The 25,744-nt window shown below is 40.8% G+C and overlaps 1 protein-coding gene and 1 pseudogene across 12 annotated transcripts in view; both read right to left on the bottom strand.

The window, feature by feature from the left end:
- CHCHD6 (coiled-coil-helix-coiled-coil-helix domain containing 6) overlaps positions 1 to 25,744 on the bottom strand; it is a 313,985-nt gene that overhangs the window by 285,158 nt on the left and 3,083 nt on the right. For 10 of the 12 annotated variants that reach the window (XR_013485825.1, XR_013485826.1, XM_078152227.1 and 7 more), the window contains 3 exons: positions 9,029 to 9,239; positions 4,691 to 4,763; positions 651 to 795 (listed from right to left, as the gene is read on the bottom strand). Coding sequence is in view for 10 of the 12 variants with exons in the window: in XM_078152227.1 (XP_078008353.1) it covers positions 651 to 795; positions 4,691 to 4,763; positions 9,029 to 9,239 (429 nt within the window). In the remaining 2 variants the exon portion in view is untranslated. Of the gene's footprint in view, positions 1 to 650; positions 796 to 4,690; positions 4,764 to 9,028; positions 9,240 to 17,683; positions 17,849 to 25,744 lie in introns of all 12 variants that reach the window. The other 2 variants (XM_020981158.2, XM_078152228.1) reach the window with 2 other exon arrangements.
- LOC110205013 (transcription elongation factor SPT4-A-like) lies at positions 10,295 to 11,817 on the bottom strand (annotated as a pseudogene).

Here is a 25,744-nt window from a genome sequence, read left to right as displayed (position 1 = left end):
TCTAACCTACTCATTTGTGCAGATGAAGAGCTGTAGGGCAGGGAGATGAAGTAACTTATCCATTCTGCTACTAATAAGCCAAAGAGCCAGGAATTGATCCTATAGCTGACTCTTTGTCCAGTGCTCTTTCCACTATACTACAGCTGCATCTTAGAATTACAGGATATCAGGGCTAGAAGGACATGTGAATGAGCTGAGAGATCGAGCCTAATCACTTCATTTTACAAGTAAGGAGACCAAGGTACAGAGAGGACAGAGCAGGTTGCGTGCTGGATGAAAAGAGACCATGATTCTTGTCCTGATTCTCTGTCATTGACTCGTTGCATAACTCTATGCCGTCATTTCATTTCTCTGGGCCTCATATTTCTCATCTGTTATTTCTCACCAGATCTCTAAGGCTGCTTCCGACTCTAAAATTCTATGATTCTGTGAAGTCCCTGACCCCAAGCCCCATAGCTAGTTAGCGGCAGGACTAGAATTAGACAATCTCCTCATTCAGTACTCCTTCCCTAGGTAGGAGCTGATTACAATAGACAAAATATAGAAAACTTAAGAATCTCTTAGAGCAAATGAGGCTTCTGGGGCCAAGATTAGGCTTCTCAACAGACCATATAAACCCACAGAGAGAATACTAGAAAATCAGCACTCACCAGCTGAGCTGATCTCTGCTTCTCCTGGTTCATGCCCTTCTTCTCCCACGGAAGGGATGACTTCAGGTGCTCCCTGGCCACCTCCCTTTCTCTCTTCACCAGCTGAAGTAGCTCTTCTTGGATCATGGCCTTCTCCTGTTCATATCTGTGCCAAGAGAGAATGGTGGGTAGACACAGATGCACAGGCTATGACTGGCAGGATTCAGCCAGGCACTGTGCATACTGCCATAGCTAGCAAGGTGGGGATGGGATTTGTCTGGCAATAGAATTCTGCAACATGGAAGAAGACCTATAGCCTGAAGCAAGGTTCTAAAAGGGTGGAATGATTAAGGGACTATTTGGCTCTGGAGGGCAGTTCTGTTCCATTAGTTAGTTGTCTTTAAACCAATGAGTAGAAAACTCACCCGATTCCACTCTGATACCCTTATCCTCTAGTGTTGGAAATATTAAAAATGGCACTCAAGAAAAAGGCCCATCCACATACCAGCATTTATGACATTACATGCTCCAGGAGGAAAAGCCAATTGTGCATATTACATGAGAAAATATAAATATACCAATGCAAGAATCTGAGAATTTCAAATGTACAAGAGTCAGAGAGCAGCACTAAAGCCAGATAGGCTTCAAAGATTGAAGGCTCCAATCTTTCCCCTCGGTACTACTTCCCTGAGTATTGGAATATGAGAACTCGAATGTTTCAGATGCCATCAGCACCTTTACTCAAAACCTTGACTATTCAAATTCAGGATGCATGCAGACTATTCCTATTAATGATGGGCTGGGGAGGACCAGGGTTAAGAGATATAGTCCTTAGTTCAGAGAAAGTACATCACCTAACACAGGGATTAAACCCTTGGACCTGGTTCCTACCCTAGGATAATTGCTCTCATTAGTTAGCTAGTCTTCTTAAAGGCCATGCAGAAGGAAAATGAGCCTCCAAATCAAAGGATCAATCAGAGATTTCTTGTTAAGAATCATCAACATCCTTAGGCTAATAAGGCAGCAGAGGCCAGGTTTGATTCAGCCAGTTAGAAGGCATAGTGTAAGGGTTTTTACATTTGGGCATGATAGGGTCCCAGCTTCTTCCCTTTTATTCTTCCCCAATTACTACTACAAAGACATTTAGACACTGTCCCTACCTAACCTTCTAGAGAGCACCAGGCCACTTTAAAAGGTCATTACAATGGTGATTACTTGTGTATAAATGTTTGACTCTTAGTTTTCCCTAAAAATAATTTTTTTTCTATTTCTTTAAATAATCCATTTTTTCTACCCCACATGAAAACTGTCCTCTGGCAAAGGCAAGCTCCCAGAGTGAAAGAAATGCTGTCAGTCCTAGCCAAAGCCCCATATAAAGATTTCCCTCACGAGGGAGAAGAAATGAAGGCTTAGGATATAGCTACCCTTGGAAGAAAGCCAGGTCTCCAGAGAAAGAGAATACCCTCCAAAGGAAGAGAAGTACCATCAACCAACAAAAATTTATTAAGCACCTACCATGTATAAGACACTGGGAACACAAAGACAAAAGTAAAACAAAACCTATTCTCGGGAAGCTTAAATTCTAATGGGGAAGACAAGTACATATATAAGTATATAGAGAATAAATGCAAATAAATGCAAGGTACCTAAATACAGGGTAGTTTGGAGGGGAGGTGCATCAGAAAGGCTTCATGTAGCAGGTGATGCTTGAGATGGGTCCTGAACAAAGAGAAGGATTCTGTGAAGTAGAGGTGGGGAGGGAATGCCTTTGAGGCATAGGGGGATGACCAGTACAAAGACACAGAAAAGAAATTGCTGTGTCATGTGATTATACCAAGAAATTATGAGATGAAGAGAAGCCAGGAAGAGCGAGCTTAGGTTAAAAGGCCTCAATTTTTTTTTTTGTAAACAGAGAGAAGGCCAGTTTTCCTGGACCTTTACCTACAGTGGGAAGGGGAGTAATGTACAATGAGGCTAGAAAAATCAGTTGGACAAGTTTGTAAAGGTCTTTGAAACCTAAACAATTGAGTTTTATTTATTTATCTATTTATAAATATTTATTTATTTTATTTTATCTTAGAGATAACAGGGAGGCCCTATAGACTAGTGAGTGGGGGAATGACACAATGAGACCTGTGCTAAAGGAAAATCCCTTTGACAGCCATGTGGAAAATGGACTGTAGTGGGAAGACACCTGAGGATGGACAATCAATTAGGAAGCTATTGTAATAATCTAGACACCAAGTGATAAGGGCCTGAATTGAGGAGGTAGCTGTGTGCCTACAGAGACGGGGTTACAGATGAGAGAGGTGAAGGCAGGAACTGAAAGTTTTGGCAACTGGTAAATACGTGGGATGAGTGAGAGCGATACTGAGATTCTAAGCCTGAGAAAACTGGAAGAACAATGACGACAGAAACAATCAAGTATGAAAGAGGGATGCGTTTTGGGTGAAAGATAAATTCTGTTTTGGACATGATGAATTTTAAATGTCTCTGAGATAATAGTTGGCCAATGGCCAATAGGAAACCGGCAATAAATGGATGAAAGTTTAGAGGAAAGACTAGATGGATATATAGATCTGTGAATCATTTGTATAGAGGTGATAATTAAACCTATGAAAATTGATTAGGTCACCAATAGAGTGTTGTGAGAAGACCCAGGACAAAGCCTTGAGGAACATTCACAATTAGAGGGTATGATATGGGTGATGAACCACCAGAGAGACTCAAAAGGAGTGGTCAGGTAAGTAGGAGGAGAACCAGGAGAAAACAGTGTCATAAAAGCCCAGAAAGGAAAGTGTATCCAAGAGGAAAAGGTGGTAGACAGTGTCAAATGCAGCAGAGAAGTCAAGTGGGATGAGGACTAAGAAAAGGAAACTAAGAGATCTTGTTAACTTCAGAGAAAGCAATTTCAGTTGAGTAATAAGGTCCAAAGCCAGACCACAAAGGGATGAGAAATAAGAGAGAGAAGATGAAGTGAAGGCAAAGAGTGCAGACAGCTGAGAAGGAGAAGAGAGCTTGAGGGGATAGGTTCTAGTGAAAGTTTTTTTAAGGATGGTAGACACATGGGTACATATGAAAGCAGTAAGTAAAAATTCAGTAGCTAGGAAAAACTTGAAGATTAGAGACCGAGGGGACAACTGAGGGAGCATTCTACTGGAAAAGACAGGAGGAGATGGGAACAAGAGCACGTGCTGAGAAGGTGGCTTTGGAGAAGGACCAGCCCTTCACCAGGGACTGGGGAAAGAGGAAGAAAATGGGTGATGATACTAAGAGATTCTGAGACAAAGAGAAGGTAAGAAAAGCGAGCTTATGTTAAAAAGCCTCATTTTTTTTTCTGTAAAACAAGAGGTAATATAACTTAGCTGACAGTATGGGAGCACAGAGAGAAGTGTTAGAGGCATGAGGAGAGAGGGGGATTGGGATACTTTGTAAGGGAAGTGAGACAGGCAATCAATAAGGGGAGAATAGGTAAGAGTAGTGGTATGTGCCTGTAATCTCCTGCTCTGGGAGGCTGACACCAACAGCATTCAAGTTCAGGATTTCTGAACTGCAGTAGCACTAAAGCTGACTGGGTATCTACACTAGTCTAGCACAAAGATGGTGAGCCCCTGAGAGCAGGGAGATACCAGATTGCCAAAGGAGGAGCTAGTTGGCTCAGGTCAGAAATGGAGCAGGTCAAAGCTTCTGTGCAATGGGGATGGGGCCCATGAGTGGCCCCTGCACTCCCAGCCTGGGAAAGACAAGGAGACCAAGTTTCAAAAAAATAAAACAACAACAACAACAAAATCAGAGAAGAGTAAAAAGAACTGCTTTACTACAGTGAGGGCCCAGTTAGACAACGAATTGATGGTGTCCCCAGTCAACATGTTTCCTTGTATTCCCTCATCTCTATTCAGTAGCAGTAAGGGTAGATGGAAGATGGTAGAAGTAATCCAGGACAGGGATTTGGCAAGGTATGAGAACCAACAGGCTAAGAGGAAAAGGGATTAAAAAACTGATTGCTATCAATGACCCCCAGAGAACTGGACTGAGGACAGAAAGGGTTTACGTGCCCTTACCTCCTGTACAGATCCTCTTCTGCTTCAGAGGGCTGCTGGCTACTCTGGCTCTCAGCTTTGGGGGGTTTAGGGTCTATAAGAGGTAGAACACAAATGATCAATTATCAAAGGGAAGAAGGCAAACTAATAAAAGACACACAGCGGTACATTAACCATCTCAGGAAGTTCTTGAAAGGGAGACTGAAAACTTAAATTTCCCTAAACCACCTACCTCTCATTCTCCTATCCAATGACTTCCCTTCTACCATATTATGGTTTGCCAACAAGTACAATAATCTCTATAGCCAGACATTCCAAAGTCATTATCATGTCTCCAACTTGCTATGAAATCTGAGTCTTTTACTGTGCAAAGCCCAAGAACCTAAGAAAAGAAAAATATATATATCTCCATATATATATATATATATATATGTATATATTTACACATATACACATACATATATGTATATGTGTGTGTGTGTGTGTGTGTATATATATATATATATATATATATATGCGCATATGTATGTATAAACACAACAATATCCATCTAGATTAGTCCCTTGATTCACCTGACCAAGTATTTATTTCTGACCAGGACACCAACTGATGAGTTAGGAAAGGCCTATCCACCATAATGAAAACTTCAAATATTAAGGCTGTACTGTAAATACTCTAGTTTCCTTAGAATGGCCCATTACTGATTTATTATCATGACTTTATCTAGACCCTTCTTGAACCTACTCATATTTTTAGGTTGCCCCACCTCTTGAGGGAACTGAGTTCCATAAATTTACTCCTGTCTATATAAAATGCAGCATAGTCTTTTTAATTTATCTCTTTGTTGTTTTAAGAGGTTGCATCTCACTCTAGAGTTCTGAGATTGAGTAAATAAATCTATGTTTATCCCGGAAAAGGCAGCTGCTATAAGATAAGAAAAACCCTGAAGCTGGAATCAAAGAGAACTGGATTTGAAACTGGCTTTGATACACATACAAATTCTGTGACCATGTCTTAGTAATCTCAGTAGGTCTTAATTTCCTCATCTATAAAATGAGGATAATAATACTTGTACTATGTAACTCACAAGATTATTGTGGAAGAACACAGTAATATGAGTTATTATTATGTCCCACCTTTGTTGTCTCTCTTATAGTCCTTGGACTTTAATTATTTTTCCTTCTCAAGCTCATGGCTTCCCAAACTGAAGTCCTAATTTTTTTTTTTCAGTCTGTCTTCATAAGGCAATCTCCCCCCTACCTGACCACATTAACTGCCCTCCTTCAGGGACATTAAGGCTTTCTTGATGCTCAACAACTAGAATGACAAGAATCATTCCAAAGGTATAAGTATTATACCTTTGGTCTTCTATAAGGGTAAGACAGTATTTGACTTTGCCTTTTATCCTCTAAGGAATAATGAATTTGTCAACTTGAATATTCAACCTTCCGGGCATCTCCTTCCAGAATTAATCATCTTCTAACTTCCATTCTCAAATCAGCTTTCCCAGGCAGTAAACTAGGTTGCCATGCCCTTAACTGAGAGGAGGAAAAACCTTAAAAGACTCTCTATAGCAATATTGCTAGGTTTCCAACTTTACGTGAAATAAACTGTACTGGCTTTTAATTCAGCAGAAATGGTTTTCATTTCTATTCATAAAATGAAAGATTAACTGATTAAGGAAACACCAAAATTGCTTTAACTTTGAAATCAATATATTAAATTCTTTAGTCAATTTCAAAAAATAAATTTATATACAGCATTTTTCCTTCACAAATTCTATTAAGAAGCTATGACTAAAATCCACACCCATTCAATAAAAAAGCAAAATATTTTGTAACAATTAAAATTGAATAAATAATAACAAAATAAATGAATCATTACTCTTTAAGCTGCTAAATTTGCCAACTGAACAAAATCCTTCCTATTTCTACAAAAGGTACAACTAGTAAATATGGGTCCCTGGCAATTGTCTTTTATTTGTCTCTTTCCAGTTTGGAGGGGTAACTATTATTCTAGAGTTCTGAGATTAAGTAAACAAATGTAGGTCTCTCTGGGAGAGGCAGCCATGGTGTAGCGGAAGAAGCCCCGAATTAGGAAACGTAGGTTTGACTCATGGCTTCACACTAGCTGTGTGAAGACTGGCAACTCACTAACCCTGAGTCCCAATTTTCATATCCATATAATGGAGAAAATAAGACTTGCATTACTTACTTCATGGATAAAGAAAACACTTTGTAAAACTGAAAGGTTTATATAAATGCAAGTTATTATTATGATGGTTGCCAAGCATATACTGCATAGGGTTGTTATGAGGATCAAATAACATATGCGAACCTTAATATGCATGTCAGCTATTAGTACGCTTATAGGGATTATGTCTTAGGTATCTTTGTAGATCCTACAGAGACTAGGACAGGTCACTGCACACAGCAGTCACTAAATATGTGTCTGGTGGATTCTCCCTAGGCTGCTGGATGCCAGGTACCCATGATTTAATATAGTCTCTAAGCAAACTTCCCAAAATATTACAGGAATTATGAATATGTACCAAATACAATCTCTGCCCTCAAGGAACATCACATCAAGTAGAAGAAACAAGGCATGTGCAAAGATAATTACAATACAAGGTAGCACGTGACATGTGCTCTATTACAGTTGACAGAGTGGTAGGGGAACAATTGACTTGACCTCTAGTAGTCACTCACTGGGCAAGGGGCTTCCCTTCTGAAGTAGAGCTGCTCTACCAGACAATCAAAAACAACAGCTTTTGGGTATATCTAGCCTGAAGTAAAACCTGAATTTCCATAAACTGGGTTATCAATACTGGCTTTGCTATATGTTAGCTGGTGGCCTTGGGCAAGTCATTTGGCCTATTAGGGCCTCTGTAAAATGACAGATCAGATTGGATGCTTTTCTTTGGCCTTGTCTCTTGCTTCTTATTAATATACAAGACTTGAGAAAAGCTCACATAACTCTATGTGCGTTTTGGAGAGAATTCAGAAAGGGGCCAAGTAGCCATAAAGACCCAATCCAGATCAACTAAAGTCCAAAGAAACAAGGAGTATTGAACGAAACTGAAATATAATGCAGTATGCAGTGGAAAAAATACTGACTGAGTAATCAAAACACACAGGTTCTAGTCCTAGAGGTCTATCAGCAATCCCCACTCTGGATCTCAGTAGGGGTTGGACTAAGTAATCTCCAAGGTCTCTTTCCACTCCTAACATTTTGCTACTTTCAGAGTATCTGCTGATGGCAATAAAATATAAAGGGAAAATAATTCATTCACAGAAGCCTGGGAAAGAACTGTGACTTTATGGCAGTTGGACTTTGAACACTAGAACTAGGGGATGGTGCCAGGCAAAGGCATTCTAGTGATAAAAACAACAACCAAATGTATTGGCACCGCCCCCTACAGAGACTCCAAACACTCAGGGACAAATATTTGCCTTCAGTTATGGAAATAATGTTATCTTCTCTACTTTTTACAGAAAGAATCTGAGACAGAATGAAGGGAAGAGTTTGGCCAAATCACATAGAGGCTCTGACCATTAACACAAAAATTTCTCTACACCCCACCAAGAAGCAGGATCCTACCATACATTTAAAGTCAAAGAATACCATCCTGTGATAAATATTAAAAAAGGCCCATGATCTCATAAATTTGAGAGTTTCCTCCAATGATGCAGGTCACAATCTGCCTATTCTTTGTTATTCTTATTCATGCCCTCAAAGCACTTTTTAAACCAGGAGGGGGAGGGGGGAGGATGTGATCCACAGTTTAAGAACTGCTGAAGCAATCACAAGTGGAAAAAGTTTAAGAAGCCCTGCTCTAAAATGTATCACAGGAGGTCTACCTGGAATGCCTTCCTCATTTCCTCCAAACATCTCAAGGGTACCAGTACTCTGGCTGTCTGCTTGTCATCCCTCCCTCTTGCCATATGACCAATCCTAGTCTCTTCCCAATATGTAATTTGTTGATAACACTGTCTAGTCCTTTTCTTTTTTAGAGTTTCTCATTGGTCATATCCTACAGCCTGCTCCCACCCACTATATACTTTCCATTGCCCTCTATATGATTACTCTTATCTCATTATCTGAAGGAAGTGATCTTCCATGTCTTGCTGCCATATAGCAATATCAATGAAATTTCTGTATTGAAAAGACAAGCCTTTGTATTCCAGGGAAGCTTAAGGACAGAAAAAGAATTCTGCAAAGTGATAAAAAGGGAAAACATACCCAACAAAGCTGAAGACAAAAGCCACCCAAATATCTCTTCAACAGTAGTAACGGGTAACTCCTCAATCATCTTTTTTTCCCCCTATTTCCTTAGGATCTCCCAGTAATCTACCATACCTGTCCTAGGATGCTTTGACTTGCCTTCTGGAGAGCCAAATACAAAAGATGAAGAATGAGAAAATGAAGGAGGAGATGGTGAAGTATGAAGTGACGAAGCAGCAGGTGGTGAAGTAGATGTCGAAGCAGGAGGTGGTGATGCAGGAGATGGCTGCTGCACCTTTGAAGATGCAGAGGGGTCCTTCATGCGATTAACTACATCTTCAGAGAGCTATGGGGGTAAAAGCAAGGGGAGGGGGACAGGAAAAAGGGAACAGTTAAGGAATAGTTATAAAATAACTACAGCCCACCACAAAGACCTTACCTCCCCCAAACAGAGGACAGGTAACACTTTTTCTGTTTTACAGAGAGAAGCTGGCATATGGTTCTCAAGAAAACAGTTCACAAGTTCTTAGAGAAAACTGTAGATCAACTAACAATAAACATTCCAGTTCAATTCAGTTAAACAATAATTTATTAAATGCCCATTATCTCATGCCTTCTGAAAACTCATCAACTCATAGTCTTTCCATCTTCTGGCACTCACAGATACCTCAGAAAGTCACAGCCCATCTCCAATGCTAGGTGCTCCTTCTTTCATACTCTGATACCCTGGGCTAAGACAAAAAGAAGGCATACTCCTTGATTGTCAGATCCCAATTCCAGGTCCACTCATCCAATTCTATCACTGTTCCAGATCTTTATTGCCACTGATCTCCCTTCTTTCTCAAGGAGCCTAGCACCTGGCTCAAAACTGTCCTATCTACACCAATCCCTATTTTCATATTGAAAGATTTCAATATACTCACTGATGAACATTGAATATTCTGGCCTCCCAGGTCAATATCCTCAAGTTTCATGACCTACACTCTCATTTCATGTCAGTTACCTATAGACACGGGTCTCACCATCACTTATAACTGTGCTATACCTCCATGGTCTTCAACTCTGAAATAACCTTCTCCCTGATCATACCATCCCATAGCTCCCATCTTTTTTCTTCTGACTGAAACACTTCACATTTATTATTATCATCCACTGAACCACACACAACCCCAAGTCCAGTGCTCAAAATGGGATAAACAGCACATTTCCATAATCTTAGGAATCCAACCCTCTTTCAACAACCCAGAATCCAACGTCCCTGCAGTCAGTCATTATTGCTTTTGACATCTCTCAAAGGCTGAAGAATGGAAGGTAGGTAGCAAAATGAGGAGTGTTCTCCAGGCAAAAAACTCAGCAATGATAGGGGTGTCAAGGGCAGGGAGGGATGGAGGCCCTGGTGGTTCACTGAGTCTTTATTACTGTGTCTCTGGATCTGTAAACCACGCCTCAGCTCTTCAGTTCCCCAACAATTCCTTGAGGCAAGCGGCCAGTGATAGACACTGCATAAACTCCAGGCTTAAAGGTACTGACTTGCTGCCATTTAGAGACCCAGCTGTCCTCCAAACTCATCACTGCAATGACCTCATCAAAAGAAGAGCTTGTACAGTAATATACCATTTCTCGGTTACCTTTCATCTGTAGGTATGAGGCACAATTATCACAGCCATCAAACTCAAATTGGTCTGTAGTTTTGATGAAGGAACAGAGAAGACAAGCTCACAGATGTCACAAATCCTTGGGAACTGTGTCCGATAACTACTGCTGCCTCCCGGAGCTGAAGAAAACTTTACCAACCACACCTCCCATTTTTCTCTTTATTTACTACACCTATTCTTTGTCCTCACTGTGATTTTCAGTTCCTTTATCTTTCTCAGTTCTCTCAGGTCATCCTTGCACTAGCCCCATTTTTTTTCTGTTCTTCACAGGCATAACCCAGTGGTTTTTTTCTTAGATTCAACATCTGAGTAAAACAAACATTTAATTAAGCATGTCCTGTTTGCCAGCACTGTGCTAGGTACTAAGGCTATAAAGACCAAAAAAAAGCCAACCAGCCCCTGCCCTCAAGTAGCTTACATTCCACTTGGGAACTAAGGGGGGGAAATAATATGCACAAAAAATAAAAATGAAAAATAATTTCCTAGGGGAGGGCACTAGCAACTTGAAAGAATCATAATGATCTTCTAGTTAGAAGCAGCTGAGCTTTGAAGGAAGTTAAAGATTCTATGAGACTGGGATGATTAGGAAATGCACTCTAGGTATAGGGGAAGACCTGCTCAAAGGCACAGACCCAGAAGAAGGAACGTCATAAATGAGGAACAGCCAATAGGCCAGCTAGACTGTAATGTACAGTGAATGAAGGAAAGCAATGTGCAATAAGACTGAAGAAATGGCTATAGCCAGGGTGTGGAGAGTTTAAAACAGCAAACAGAGAGGTTTATATTTTATCCTCATAGCTCCAATAGGAGATACCAGAGCTTCTTGAACAGGGAAACCCACATGGTCATAACTGTGCCTTAGGAATGTCAATTTGGCAGCTCTGTGAAGGGTAGATTAGCAGGACCAGCACCTGGAAGTAGTGAGCACATTTAGGAGGCTATTGTAATAGTCCAGGAGAAAGGTGATATGAGCCTGAAAACTGGTAGTAGCCATGCTAGTGGGCCAAAGGAAATATTGTGAGAAAGATCTATTGTGGAAAGACTACTGATACAGCACTTAGCAACTGACTGAATGTGAGGGATGATGATAGGGAGAAAGTTGAAGATTACTCCTGAGAAACTGAGCGACCAAAAAGGTTGAGTCTAAGATTCCTACATTAAGCTGGAAATCCCAACAGGCAGCAGGTGATATGGCATTAACCTTCAGAAGAGAAGCTAGGACTGAATACGTACATCTGGGAGCTGTCTGCAAAGAGGCGGCAAGTTCATGGGGAGACGACGAGATCAACAAGAGTGTGTGCGTATAGAGAGAAGCAGGTCCAGGGTAGAGTCTTAAAGTACACACGTTCACAGGATATGGGGTAAGAATGATTATCCAACAAACTAAGAACTAGAGGCCAGACAGCCTGAAAGTCTGGCCAAGAATAGAAGTTACAGGACAAGGAGGTTCGAAAACACACCTAAAGGAGCAGAGAAGGAAATGGTAGGAATGATACAGGAGGTATGGGTAAGGATGAAAGGCAAAAGAACTGGTTGATCATTTCAACTATCTATTGTCTTTCTACCCTTGAATATCTGCCTTTTTATCCTGAAGAAGTCTGCCTTCTACTAAGAAATATAACATGTACCACAGATTAGTAAACTCAGGACAAACTAAGGAAGATCAGAGCATTAACAAGTATCAATCAATAAGCATTTTAAGCTTCCTTCTAAGATGGCCTCCTACCTACCTGCCCACATGCCTAACCCAGCAAAATCTTAAAGTTAAACCAGACTGAATAATGTCCAAGAAATCCAATAAGAAACTACAGTAAATGAGTTCTTCCACTCCACAACTGCACAAAAAGCCAGCCAGGTACCTCCTTCCTCCCCCACCTTTTCCCAAGTACAATCAGCATCAGGACAGCCTCTCAGCAGAGAAGGAAGTACTGACAAGCAGAATATTTTTGAAAGTAGTACATAAGAATTTATTATATGCTTTTTTTAAAAGCAAGTAACATAAAATGGAGATTCGGTTTCATAAAGAATCATCTCTTTGTGTTCTGTTACATGTAAAAAATACCCTGATTTTGGTGTCTGAGTTCAAAATAAAAAACAAAGCAACAACTATTTACTTAGTACTTATTATCTGCCAGGCATTGTGCTAAAGCACAGGAAATACAATCAGTATCTGTCCTCAAAGAACTTATATTCTAATGGAACTGATATTCTATGAGATAACATGAATATATATGCATTATCTGTATTTAAATAATATATGCCACGTAGCATATTAGTAGCTGGGTGAGTGTGTAAAGGTTTTCTGCCTAAGGTAGTGCTTGAGCTGATTCTTGAAGTAAACTAGAGCTTCCAAGAGATGGAGGTAAGGAAGGAGTCAGGTAGGCACAGGGGGACAGCCAATGTAAAAGAATAGAGACAGGAGACAGCATGACATATGCACAGAACAAGCAGGCCAGTATCACTAGACTGCAGAATGCAAGAAGAGGAGAAATGTATAAGAAGACAAGAATGGTAGGAAGGGGCCAAGCAATGAAAAGCTTTAAATCGCAAATAAAGAAGTGTCTATCTTATTTTAGAGGCAACAGAAAGTAACTTGAGGAGGAAGTCCAAAAAAGGCTCACTGTAGGAGGCCTGAGCTGAGCCTGAAGGAAGCTAAGGATCCTAAGAGGCAGAGGTGAGGAGGGAACACATTTTGGCATGGAGGGCAGCCTGTGTGAAAGAAAGGAGGTGAGTGATGGAGTGCTATGTTTAGGGAAGAGTTAGTAGACTAATCAAACTAGGAAGTAGAATACTAGAAAAAATGTAATAAGAAATAAGTCTTGAAAGAACTCGGGAGTTGAATAATTCCTCCTCCTCTGAAAGAGCTAAATGCTACTGGATAAAGTTATACAAAAAAGATGAAGTCATATATGACAAATGTGTACCACCTAATCTCCTACTTTAAAAGCAGAGGTCATCTTCTTCAAGCTCCTTCTTCTCCCCTGCCATAACCCTAAAAACCTCTCTGCATTAGCCCTATCCTCTCCTTCCCTTCAGTCCTTGAGGAAGAGATGGTCTTTTTCCCTACTAAGGCAACCCCCTCTACTTTTGGATACTCTAATTGTTTGGAAGTGTCTTCCTAACATTGGGCCTGAATCTACCTCTTCGCAGTATCTAACCATTGCTCTAGAACCTCTCCACTGGTACGAAACTGAACAAATCCAGCTTCTCCCCCCCAGAGAGCCCTTCAAATTCTTGAAGACAGTTTTCACATCCTCACTCTGCTCTCCCCATCTTCTGTTCTCTAGTTCCATCAACCAATACTCACGTGACACGCACTCAAGGCTCTTCACTAACTGACCACACCTCTACCATTCTCAAAACTTTTCAGTGGTTCCCTATGAACTCCAAAATAAAAGACAAACTCTGGCCCAACATTTGAAGCCCTCCACAGTGTGACTCCCACCTACATTTCCATTTTATTTCATATTCATCCCTTTCACATGGTCTATATTTCAGCCAAGTGGCCTACCAGCTATTTCCCAGGTTTGACACTCCATTTCTGATGCCTGTGCATCAACAAAGGAATTCATCCATCCCTGAAGTGCACTCTCTCCTGCTCTTGGTACCTTAGATCCTTTAGTTTCTCTTCAAACTCAGCTCAGGCACAACATCTTCTATGTAGTCTTTCCTGATTACCTGCAGTTGTTAATGTTCTCTCCTCAAATTATTTTGGATCTACTTATCTGTTTACATGTTGTATTCCCCAAGTGAAATGTAAGCTCTGGGAGAACAAGGACTTCCCTGTTTTGTCTTTACCTCACTAGCTCTAATAAATGCGCTGCACATAGTAGGCATTAAATAGTTGTTCAACTGAATTTTACTGAGTCTGAGTTTGGGTATCAGTGCCTACATACAAAGAAGTCACTGGAGGAAGACAGCAAAGGCCCCAGAATAGCTGTTTGGGAAGGAGCTAAATAAAAGGCAACACTAAGAGACTTTACTAGGGGTGCACAATGAAGTGAGGTCCAGTAGCAGCTGCCAACAGTTCCATGAATGCTACAGAGACGAGCCATAGGTCATAGACAAGAAACCCTACTCACAAAAGGCACAAGGAGTAAGCCATCACTGCTGAAGCACAAAGAACACTCGATGGCTCTGGAAGGTGACTGCCGTGCCCTTTTCTCTTGGAAAAGCTGCCTCCCTGGCCTGAATCCGCTTTACTTCGACCTCCCTCTACACTGGACGCTAATCGCACTAGAATCACAAGTCTTTGCCTATAATGAATCTACTGAACTACGCTGCCTGGTAAATAAAGGGTTAAACAAAACACTGGCAGATTCCCTGTTGGCAACAAGGGACATCTGCAATATTTTTTAATGTTGCTGCAAAATAGAGCAAGTAATATTTTTAATCAACAAATACATATACATACACTGTAGTTGTGTGAGACTAAACACCATCTGGAAAATGGCATTCACACCAACATAACCAGAGTGGAGGTCTGCAAATCTAGATTCAAACCTTGAAATTCAAAATAGCCCCAGGCATATTAGACTCCATCCAAGGTCTCAACCACTAAAGGGGATAATGGTGCAGAAGAAGGCAACTTAGAACAGTAGAAAGAACATTGTTCTGCAAGTCACAACAAGTGGGTTCTAATCCCAGTTCTGCCACTAACTAGCTGTGTGACCTGGGACAACTAACTTCTTTCTGGGCTTCAGTTTTCTCCTCTATAAAACTAAAGGGTTAGACTTAGATCAGAGGTGTTCACCTGGGGCATCCCATTAAAGAGGTCCAGGGACAGATTTCAGGGAGTCTCTGAACTTCTTTTTCTTAGTTATTTGGATAACTATCTCAATATAATTGTTTCCTTTGTTATCCTAATGTATTTTATTTTATGCATTCAGAAACATCATTCTGAGGAATTCACTGACTTCCAAAAGGTGGGTCAACAACACAACAAAAAGGTAACAACTCCTGGACTAGACAGTGTTCACAGCCTCTTCCGATCTGGAACTCTATGGTCTACGATTCTAAGGTTGAAGCCTGAAAAAACACAAGAAAAGTCCAAAACAGAGTCCTTCGAGCAGTGGTGTCAAACTCAAATAGAAATGAGGGCCACTAAACTATACATTAGGATCCCTGAGGCCACAGAAAGACTTTGAAAACCACGTGTTAACATGACCTATGTTCTATTATATTTTTGTTCATTTTTAGAAATATTTCCCAAATACATTTTAATCTGATTCAGACTGTTCTTGGGAGTGACTGATGCCCAGACTTTTGCCCTCAAACACACTTTACAAACCTGACCTCTACATCTGCCTGTACCCTCAAGAAACTCACAAAGCACAAACTTGAGAGGACAGGTCCTGGCCTTTTCATTGTCCCCTAAATGCGCATAACACACAATAGGTGCCCATAAATTATTTAAAGATGAGCAAGTTAATGAAGTGCAGTTGAATTCCAATTGTTTATGGCGCAAAGAAAGCCAGAACCTCACAAAGCAAAATAAAAGGAAAGAAAGAAAGAATCAGGTAGGCCTGGGAAGAAACGGTTTTCCCAGTAGAAGGTAGCAAGAGTTCCTTGACACTCCAAAGAACACTGGGGTACATTACTGCTACTGGAATGAGCTAGACCTAATCACCCAACCTCTTTAATTCAGCACCTATTATGTACCAAGTTCTGGGCTAAGCACTGTGGAAGACGTAAGAGATATACAAGAGACTGTTCAAATGTTAACTATAGCAATAAGAGAAGAAAAAGAAATTGAAGGAACTGAAGGAACACAAAGGGTGGTACCATAAGAAAAGTAGGAGAGCAAGGAATAGTTTACCCGTCAGATCTATGGAGAAGGGAAGAATTTATGACCAAACAAGGAGATAGAGAGCATTGCTAGGTATAAAATGGACAATTTTGATTATATTAAATTTAAAAGGTTTTGCACAAACAAAACCAATGCAACTAAGATTAGAAGGAAAGCAGAAAGCTGGGAAAGAATTTTTACAGCAAGTAAAAAGGCCTGATAAAGGCCTCATTTCTCAAATATATAGAGTACTGGGTCAAATTTATAAGAATGCAAGCCATTCCCTAATTGATAAATGGTCAAAGGATATGAACAGGCAGTTTTCAGATGAAGAAATTAAAGCTATTTATAGTCATATGAAAGAATACTCCAAATCACTGTTGATTAGAGAATTGCAAATTAAAACAACTCTGAGGTACCACCTCACACCTATCAGATTGGCTAATATGACAGAAAAGGAATATAATAAATGTTAGAGAGGATGTGGGAAAATTGGCACACTAATACACTGTTGTAGGAGCTGTGAAGTGACCCAACCATTCTGAAAGCAATTTTGGAGCCATGCCCAAATGACAGTAAAACTATACATACCCTTTGACCCAGCAATACCACTACTAGGTTTGTATCCCAAAGACATTTAAAAAAACAAGGAGAAAGGAGCTATCTATACAAAAAATATTTATAGTAGCTCTTTCAGTGGTGGCAAAGAATTGGAAATTAGGGGGATGCCCATCAACTGGCGAATGGCTGAACAAGTTGTGATGTATGATTATATTGGTATATTACTGTGCTACAAGAAATGATGAGCAAGATGATTCCAGAAAAACCTGGAAAGGCTTATATGAACTGATGCAAAGAGAAGTGAGCAGAACCAAGAGAACACTGTATACAATAACAACAATATTGTAATGATAATCACTATGACAGCCTTTAAGGCCTATTAGTTTCACTCTGTTAGAGTCTGTTACAACCTCTTCCTGGTCACAAACTGGCAAAGGTGGTGAAGAAACCAAGGACGTGGCAACATACCACAAAAAGGACACTTTTTAGCCAAAAATCCTTCCACCTCCTTGTTTAAGACACAAGCACTGGGGTAATGGTCCCTACAAAGGCTCCAACACCTGTATCTGTGGACAAGCTACTAAAACTTTCAGAATTCCTAAGTCATCTGTAAAATGGGAATAATAGATGTAAGGGAAATGTTTTATAAACTGCAAAGCACTAAATAAATTAGAGCTATTATTATTATTATTCCCCAGCACAAAAATTTGAAATGGCTCTTCACTGCCCCATGATAAAGTCGAGGCTCACCACAATCTGGCCTCAGCCTACTCCAGCCACTCTCACCTCATTAATCACGTCTTCCTCTGAGAACCAAGACAAGCACTGCCGATTCGGAACTGACCCAGCCTCCCTCAGCACTTGTCTTAACGGCGTTTCAAAGGGGCCGAGGTAAGAACGTGTCCGTCCTCTGCTTCTCTGCATTTCTCAGCTCCGGGCACAGGTCAGACCCTTGGTGTGGAATGAAGAAGAAGAGAGTGTAGGGACAAAGTGAAGACCTGAAGGAAGGCTAGGGTTGATAACCAACCAACCAACCAGATATTGCTAATTCCTGAAAATGGCTATTTAGTTCTTTTTGCCCTCTTTAATTAGGAGAAACGGGGCTGTGCAGGAAGCACCACCCCCTTGTGCCTCGGTCAGCACTGAGGAAGTGATCAGACTTACTAGCTGAAAAGAAAACCGCGCAGGAATGTTCCAAAAACCAGTTGAATATCACAGCAGTATTTTGCACCTTGGTTTTATTTTATTTTACTTGGAATTAGGGCCTGACCCCATCATGTAGGTTAATGTAAAATAGTTAAAAAATTACAATGGTCCTGGTACCTTTCTTAAGAGAATTGGCAGAGTGCCTATGAGCAGGTCCTGGAAATCCTCTACTTACATTTGCAACAAAATGCCTGATGCAGACACTTGGCTTCAGGAATATGACCCATGAAACTAATCATTTATCATTTACCATTGTCATCACTGTTGAAAATCCGTACCACTTTTGCTAAATTAACAGCAAAGGTCCTTTAACTAAGAATGTCTCCCCCTCGCTCTGCACCAAGTCCCAATCGTAGTGGGGTAGCACAAAGGAAAGCACAAGGGACAAGAGTCCGGAGTCAGGTTCCAGGCCCAGCACTGCTACTGACTAGCTGTGTGACCCTGGCTGAGTTCCTTTACTTCTCTGGGTCTAGGTTTCCACATCTGTAAAGCGAGATAGCTCAATCAGGTGACCTCTAGGATCACCCCCAGCTCTAACACTTCATCTGTGATGTTTTGCCAGCAGCAAACGCTCATACAGCTAGATACATAGCTTACACTTGACCTCTTAAATGACGGTCACATGAGAAGGCAGGCTTTCTCAAAAAAAGGAAGTCTCCAAGGGCTTAACACCTGCTTTTCAACCTTGCCAAGAAGGCGAAGAGGCAAAACTGAAAGCATACAAATTTCATTAACAGGTATGTCTCAATGGGTAGGGAAGGAAAAAGGGAATAATTTTTTTAGGGGGGAGGGGGAGGCAGGGAAGGACAAACATTGGAAATAAAAGTGATATCAAAACAAAAGAATTTTAAGAGAACATACACAGATCCACCTTTCCAGCCTTCCTCTGCATTAGTCTTCTTCATGCATACAATCTACAATCTGGCTAAGCTGGCCCATTTGCTACCTCAAGTTGCTCCCCACTTCTGACCATACTCCATTAAGCCACTACATTAAGCCCAGGTCCAACCATGTCACTCCCCTACTCAGTAAACTCTCATGGCTCCCTACTGTCTCGAGGCTCCGATACAAAATGCTCTGTTTAGCATTCAAAGTTCTTCATAACCTAGTCTTCCCCTGCCTTTCCAGTCTTCTTATGCCTTACTCCCCACTACATACTCTTTCATTCACGAACAAGACACTTCACCTCCCAGTTCTGGGCATTTTCTCTGGCTGTCACCCATGCCTGGAATGTTCTCCTTCTTCATTTCTGTCTACCGGTTTCCCTAGCTTCCTGTAAGTCCCAACTGAAATCCCACTTTCTACACAGGAAGCCTTCCCCCACCCCTCTTAATTCCAGCGCCTTCCCTCTGTTAATTATTTCCTGTTTATCCTGTATGTAGCTTGCTTTGTACACATTTGTTTCCGTGTTGTCTCCCCAACTTGACTGTTAAGCTCCTTAAGGGCAGAGACTGTCTTTTGCCTCTTTTTGTATCCCCAGTGCCTGGCACAGTGCCCGGCATAAAGCAGGTACTCAATAAACGGTGATTGATTGATTGATTCTTCCCCATACATGATAGTCTGCCTCCCGTGTCCGTGCCTGGAATGCACTTCCTCTTTATCTATGCTTCTTAGAATCCCTATCTTTTCTCCAAAACCTTTCTTGATCCCTTTGGCAGCTAGTACCACCCCTCCCCCTCTTTAAATTATCTTGTATTTACTTTGTGGGTCCTTGTACGTGCATGAACATAGGTCAGCACAGGTTCTGCACCTGGGGTATTGGCACACTTTGGCTGAAAGCTCTATCATTCCACCTTCTCCTCTGGTGCTTTGCAAAAATCCAGGTATACTAAGTTTTAGGGCTTCCTTCTGATTTATCTGCCAACATAGTAACTCTATCAGAAGAGAAAATGAGATTAATCTAGTAGATTAGGGAAACATAGACATCTCAGTGTACAAGCTGTCTCTCCAGATACAATGGAAATTCCTGGGGATAGGGACCGTTTTATTTTTGTCTATCTATATTCAGTGTCTGGCATATAGTTTGGGTTTAATAAATGCTTGTCGGTTTAACGTCTGGGGGAAAAAACATAGAGAAATGGCTCAGGGAAAACTTATTTTAAACCAATATCAGTGGGGTATCTCTCACTCTATTTTCCCCTAACTCTCTAATATAAATTCCCTCTCTACCTTCCTGAAGGTCTATTTAGCACCAAATTGTTAAAAAAGAATTTAAAATTGTACATGTCTCTGACAGTTTATATTTTTTCACAAACACTTCCATCTCATATTTGAGTCTTGAAACAATGTTCTAAGGTACTTGGTGTATGTGAATTTGGGGAAGACAAGACAGTGAAGATATTATGCCCATTTTACAGCTGAAGAAATGAAGAGCCAAAGAAATTCAGTGATCTGCCCAAAATTGTTAGCAACAAAGCAAGAACTAGCTCCAAGGCCTTTCCACTGCAGATAATCCCTTCCCGCCAAAGCTGGAGAACAAAGAAGCTATACTGGAAAAATCACTGGACCAGGAGTACTGAACAGAGACTCTGGAGGGGATCTCTAACATTTCACTAGGCTTGTGACTCCAACTAGGCACGTCAGTGCAGCAAACATTTATTAAATGATGAGAGGGAAAAAAAGGTAAGTTCCTACTAGGCACAAGGCACCATGAATCTCAGTTTCCTATTCTGTCAAATGAGGAAAATGTCTGTACTGCCTATTCCCAGGGATGTCCTCAAGAGAGCACTCAGCAAACTGCAAAGCCCCCTACGCTCCAGAGCTCACAGCTCTTGCAGCAGGGTTGGTGGGATAGAACATGAACAAAGCAGGACAGCATGATGTAGGCAGAGAATGGTCAGCATTAGTGTGGTACAGGCCAAGAAACAGAGAGCAGGGTCAGTGACAGAGAGACCAGAGTCATGCACCCTCCCCTAGATAATGACAACAGGTCACATCTACATAGCACTTACAAAGGTCTACACAGTGCTTTAATCATATCTAATAATATAATAATCATAATCATAACTAGCATCTATTATATGTCAAGCACTGTGCTAAACCCTTTACAATTATTAGCTCATTTGATCCTCACAACAACTCTAGGAGATAGGTGCTATTATTATCCCTATTTTACAGAGGAGGGAAGTAGAGGTTACATGATCTACCCAGGGCCACACAGCTAGTAAGTGTTCAGGGCAAGATCTGCACTCAAGTCCTCCTGACTTCAGGCCAAGTGTTCTAGTCACTGTGCCACCAGCTGCCTCATTTAATCCTCAAAGCAACCTAACTCTAATATTTACACAATGACTGGACAACAATGAAATAGGTAGTGTAGGCATTGCTCTCTTTACCTTACATATGAAGGAACTAAAGCTTCCAAAGATTAAATGACCTCACCAAAGTAAGGCAATAAGTAGTCGAGCCAGAATTTGAGCCATTTGCTGACTGTAACAACTGCCCTGTTCTCTTTCCCCTTTCCATTTCAAACTATCTCTGCTGCCTCTCTCTACCTTTCACTCCCTCCTACCATAAATCCCCTTTCCTTTCAACTTTTTCCTTCTTTCACAACCTCTCCTCAATTCTCACTTCTATCCAAGCCCTCTATTCCCACTATTTCCACTTCCCTCTATTTCTCTGCCAACCCCCATTCAGAATTGTCAAATCATCCACATCTCTGAGCTGGAAGGCACCTCAGAGATCATCTACTCCAACCTCCTCATTTACATGGAAAAGGAAATTGTCACAAGCATCACTGTAAGAATGTCAAGAATATAGCTCTTAGAATGAGCTGGGGCTAGAGATAAATGCTAAGGAGTAGAAAAAAAGGGCTTTGAAAGCTATTTAGGGGATCAAGAAGATCCAATGTGAAAGGACCCCTGCTAACTGAACTCTCAGTTTGCTTCTGTTTTCTCCACTGAGAATGATCTTTCCACTAGGAAGGCTCAAACAAAAATGGTAAATTAGGGAGTTGAAATCCAAGATAAGTTAATAGGGGGTAAGAAAGCATCCATCTGCCATCAATAAGTTCAACATACCAGGCCAGAACTAACCATATCAGATGTGTCAAACACACCACACAACACTCCTCAGGGAGATCTGAACTAGATTAAAATACAATTGGGAAACATTTCACAAAATAAATAACAACAGAATAGAATACAAATAACGTCAATATGGAGTATTCTAAGTCAATATGTGCCTGCAAAATATGCATTTGAGTTTGACACCAGTAAATTACATGAACTTACTAGAAGAACTAACAGATCTGACTGCTGAGCTGCTGTCAGCAATCTCTGAAAGATCATCAAGAATAGGAGACAACGGGAAAATGTGGTCCTCATATTCACTAATGTAAAACAGTCTTCAAACTTCAAACTATTCCTGGCAAAATGCAAGAATGCATTATTAAAGGGACGGTTCGTGAACATTTGGAAAGGGAAGTAGTGAACACGAAGAATACACAGTTTCATCACGAACAGATGTATCAGATTAACCTCATCTTCTCTTTTCGATAGGGTTACCAGCCATGGAGATTTGGGTATGCCAAAGACTTAGTATGATTGGTTTTCAAAAGCATTTAACAAAGTCTCTCAAGCTATCTTTGTGGACAAGATAGGGACATGTAGGACAGACAATAGTACAATGAGATGAATTTGGAAATGATTGAAAGACTTAATCCAAAAAGTATCCATAGTTCAACCAATGTGGTACAACAGTCAACAGAATTATGGATTTGGATTCAAATCCTGGTTCTGCCACATGTGAGACCTTGGACAACTCCTTTAACCTCTCCCTTCTGTGCCTCAGTTTTGTCATCTATAAATGAGAAGGTTGAACTAGATGATTCCTAAGTCCTTTCAACTTGATTTATGACAGTACATCAACTTGAAGGAAAGTCTGTAGTAGAGTGTCCCAGGGATCTGTCCTTAGTCGTGTGTTTTTTAAAATAATCTTTAGCAACAAACTGGATGAAGGCAGAAATGACATGCTAATCAAATTTACAGATAACACAAACTTAGAACAATGAGTCAAATCTAATAATAGTTAGTAAGGATAACGTAATATTCTCACACTTGGATTTTTAAAAATCAACTGAATTCATTCAACTGAATGAATAAAAGATTTGAGAGATGTAGCTGACACAATAGCTGACATTTACATTGCAATTTTATAACTTGTAAATCAATAATGGGGCACATTATCCCATCTGAGTCTCACAACAACACTAAGAGGTAGGTACTACAGGTATTACCATCACTATTTTAGAGATAAGGAAACTGAGGTTCCAAAAGGTTCAGAGACTTGCCCTAATAACCCTACTGAACACTGGAGGAAAGTTTTCCTAACCCCAGCTCCAGTACACTGCGTACTCTACCAGATGTCTCTCAGAGAGATCAAGGACTAGACAAAAATTTGTGAGAAAAAGATATGAGGTTCTATTGGACTGCAAGCTGAATGTGGAAATCATGGGGGTGACAAGCAACCAGGCCTAGTGCCTTGGATGAGGGAGGTAAAAATTCCTTCATACTCTGCTCTAATCAAGCAACATGGAGACCGTGTTCAGTCCTGGGAGCCCTATTTTAATAAGGACATTAACAAGCAAGATCTCATTCAAAGGAAAGTAAGTAGGATAATGACAGGACTTGCAATCAGTCGTTGAAGGAAAGAGGGCCTTTTAGCCTAAAGGAGAGAAGAGTTACACAGAAACCATAGCTGTCTTCAAGTAGCTGATGAGCTGCCTTATGACAAAGGGTTCGATTTGTGTTACTCAGCTCCAGAGGGCAGAACCAGGAAAAAAGGGTAAAAGTTGCAGAGGCAACTCTCTGACTCTACGTAATAAAAAACTTCCTAATAATTAGAGCTGTCCAAAAGACTGTCCTAGACTCTCTTCAGTTTTCATATACACTCTTAGTGATTTTGTAACTCCCATGGGTTCAATTATTATCTCTATGCACATGACTCCCAGATTTATACATCTAGCCCTAGTCTTTCTCTTAAGGGTCCAGTCCGATATCTCTACCTAGATGTCACATCTCAAATTCAATACGTCCCAAACAGAGCACATTATTTTAACTGATCCTCCCCCATCCTTCCAATCATCCAGATTCACAACCTCAAAGTTTTCTTTGACTTCTTCCTCTCCCCTATCTAATCAATGGCCAATTCTTAATAATCCTATCTCCAGAACATCTTTCTCAAATAGGTCCCCCTTTCTATACTCACATAGCTATCACCCCAGTTCAGGTACACATCATTTCTGATGAGCTTTTTCACTGGCTGGAGTCCTCTCCATCCTCTGCCTCCTGCCTGGCTTCCTTCAAGTCCCAGCTAAAATCTCATCTTCTACGAGAACCCTTTCCCTATCCCCCTAAATTCTAGTGCCTTCCCTCTACTGATTATCTCTAAATTATCATATATGTGTGTGTGTGTGTGTGTGTGTGTGTGTGTGTATAGTTATGTCTTGACTTTCACATTATTGTTTGTATTTTGTCTGCCTCATTAGACCGCATTCCTTGAGAGCAGGGACTGTCTTTTGCCCTTCCTTGTATCCCCAGGACCTAACACAGTGCCTGGCACACAGTAGGCCTTAAGAAACATTTATTAATTCATTGACTAGATTAACATCTCCTAACTAGACTCAGCTTTCAGCCTCTCCCCTCTCCAATTCATTAACAAGGCAACTGCCAAAGTACTCTTTCTAAAACAGGTCTGACAATGCCATACACCCCACCTCCAACAGCATCATCAGCATTTCCCTACAGCTTCTAAGATAAAATCAAACTCCTCTCTCTACTTGGCTTGTAAAGTCTCTCACAATCTGGCTACAATTGACATTTGCAGGCTTGCTGCACCAGGATACCCCTTCACGCCCTCTGTGTTCTGGCCAGACTGGCTCACTTGCCATTCTTCTAACTTCACATTCCCTCTTGCTCTTCTGACTTTGCATACACTGCTTCTCTTGCCTAGAAAGCCCTTCCTCCTCACTTCAACCTCTTGGAATTCTGAGCTTCCTCCAAAATTCAACTCATTTACCACCTTCTAGGGGAGGCTTTTCTGATCCACCTAGTTGTTAAAGACCTCTCTCTCTCTGTCCCCTGCATATTGGACAGTGTGCAGAAGATGTCTTCAAACAGAGGCTAGGTGGCCATTTGTCTTATGGTCAATGTCTCTAGATCTCGGATTTTCTCCTTTGTGAAAATAAAGGGGTTGGCCTAGAACAGGGATTCTTAACCTTAAGTCCGTGAACCTGTTTTTTAAAAAAATTTTGATAACTATACTTCAGTAATCAGTTTCCTTTTTCAATCCTACATGTTTATATATTTTTAAAAAATGATTTTGAGGAGTCCATAGGCTTCACCAGACTAAATGTGAAAGGGGTCCATGATAAGGTTAAGAACCTCTAGCCAGGGGCAGCTAGGTGGCGCAGAGCACCGGCCCTGAAGTCAGGAGGACCTGAGTTCAAATCCGGCCTCAGACCTAGCACTTGACACTTACTAGCTATGTGACCTTGGGCAAGTCACTTAACCCCAATTGCCTTTTAAAAAAAAGCCAAAAAAAACCCACCTCTAGCCTAGAAGGTTCTCTAAACCCCCATTCAGCTATGAATACTAACAGCTGAAATTTATATAATGCTTTAATGTTTCAAAGTACTGAACACAT

Source organism: Phascolarctos cinereus, unplaced genomic scaffold (assembly GCF_003287225.1).
Source record: "Phascolarctos cinereus isolate Bilbo 61053 unplaced genomic scaffold, phaCin_HiC Scaffold_4;HRSCAF=312, whole genome shotgun sequence".
Classification (NCBI taxonomy): Eukaryota; Metazoa; Chordata; class Mammalia; order Diprotodontia; family Phascolarctidae; genus Phascolarctos; species Phascolarctos cinereus.
This window is presented reverse-complemented; position numbering and strand designations above follow the sequence as displayed.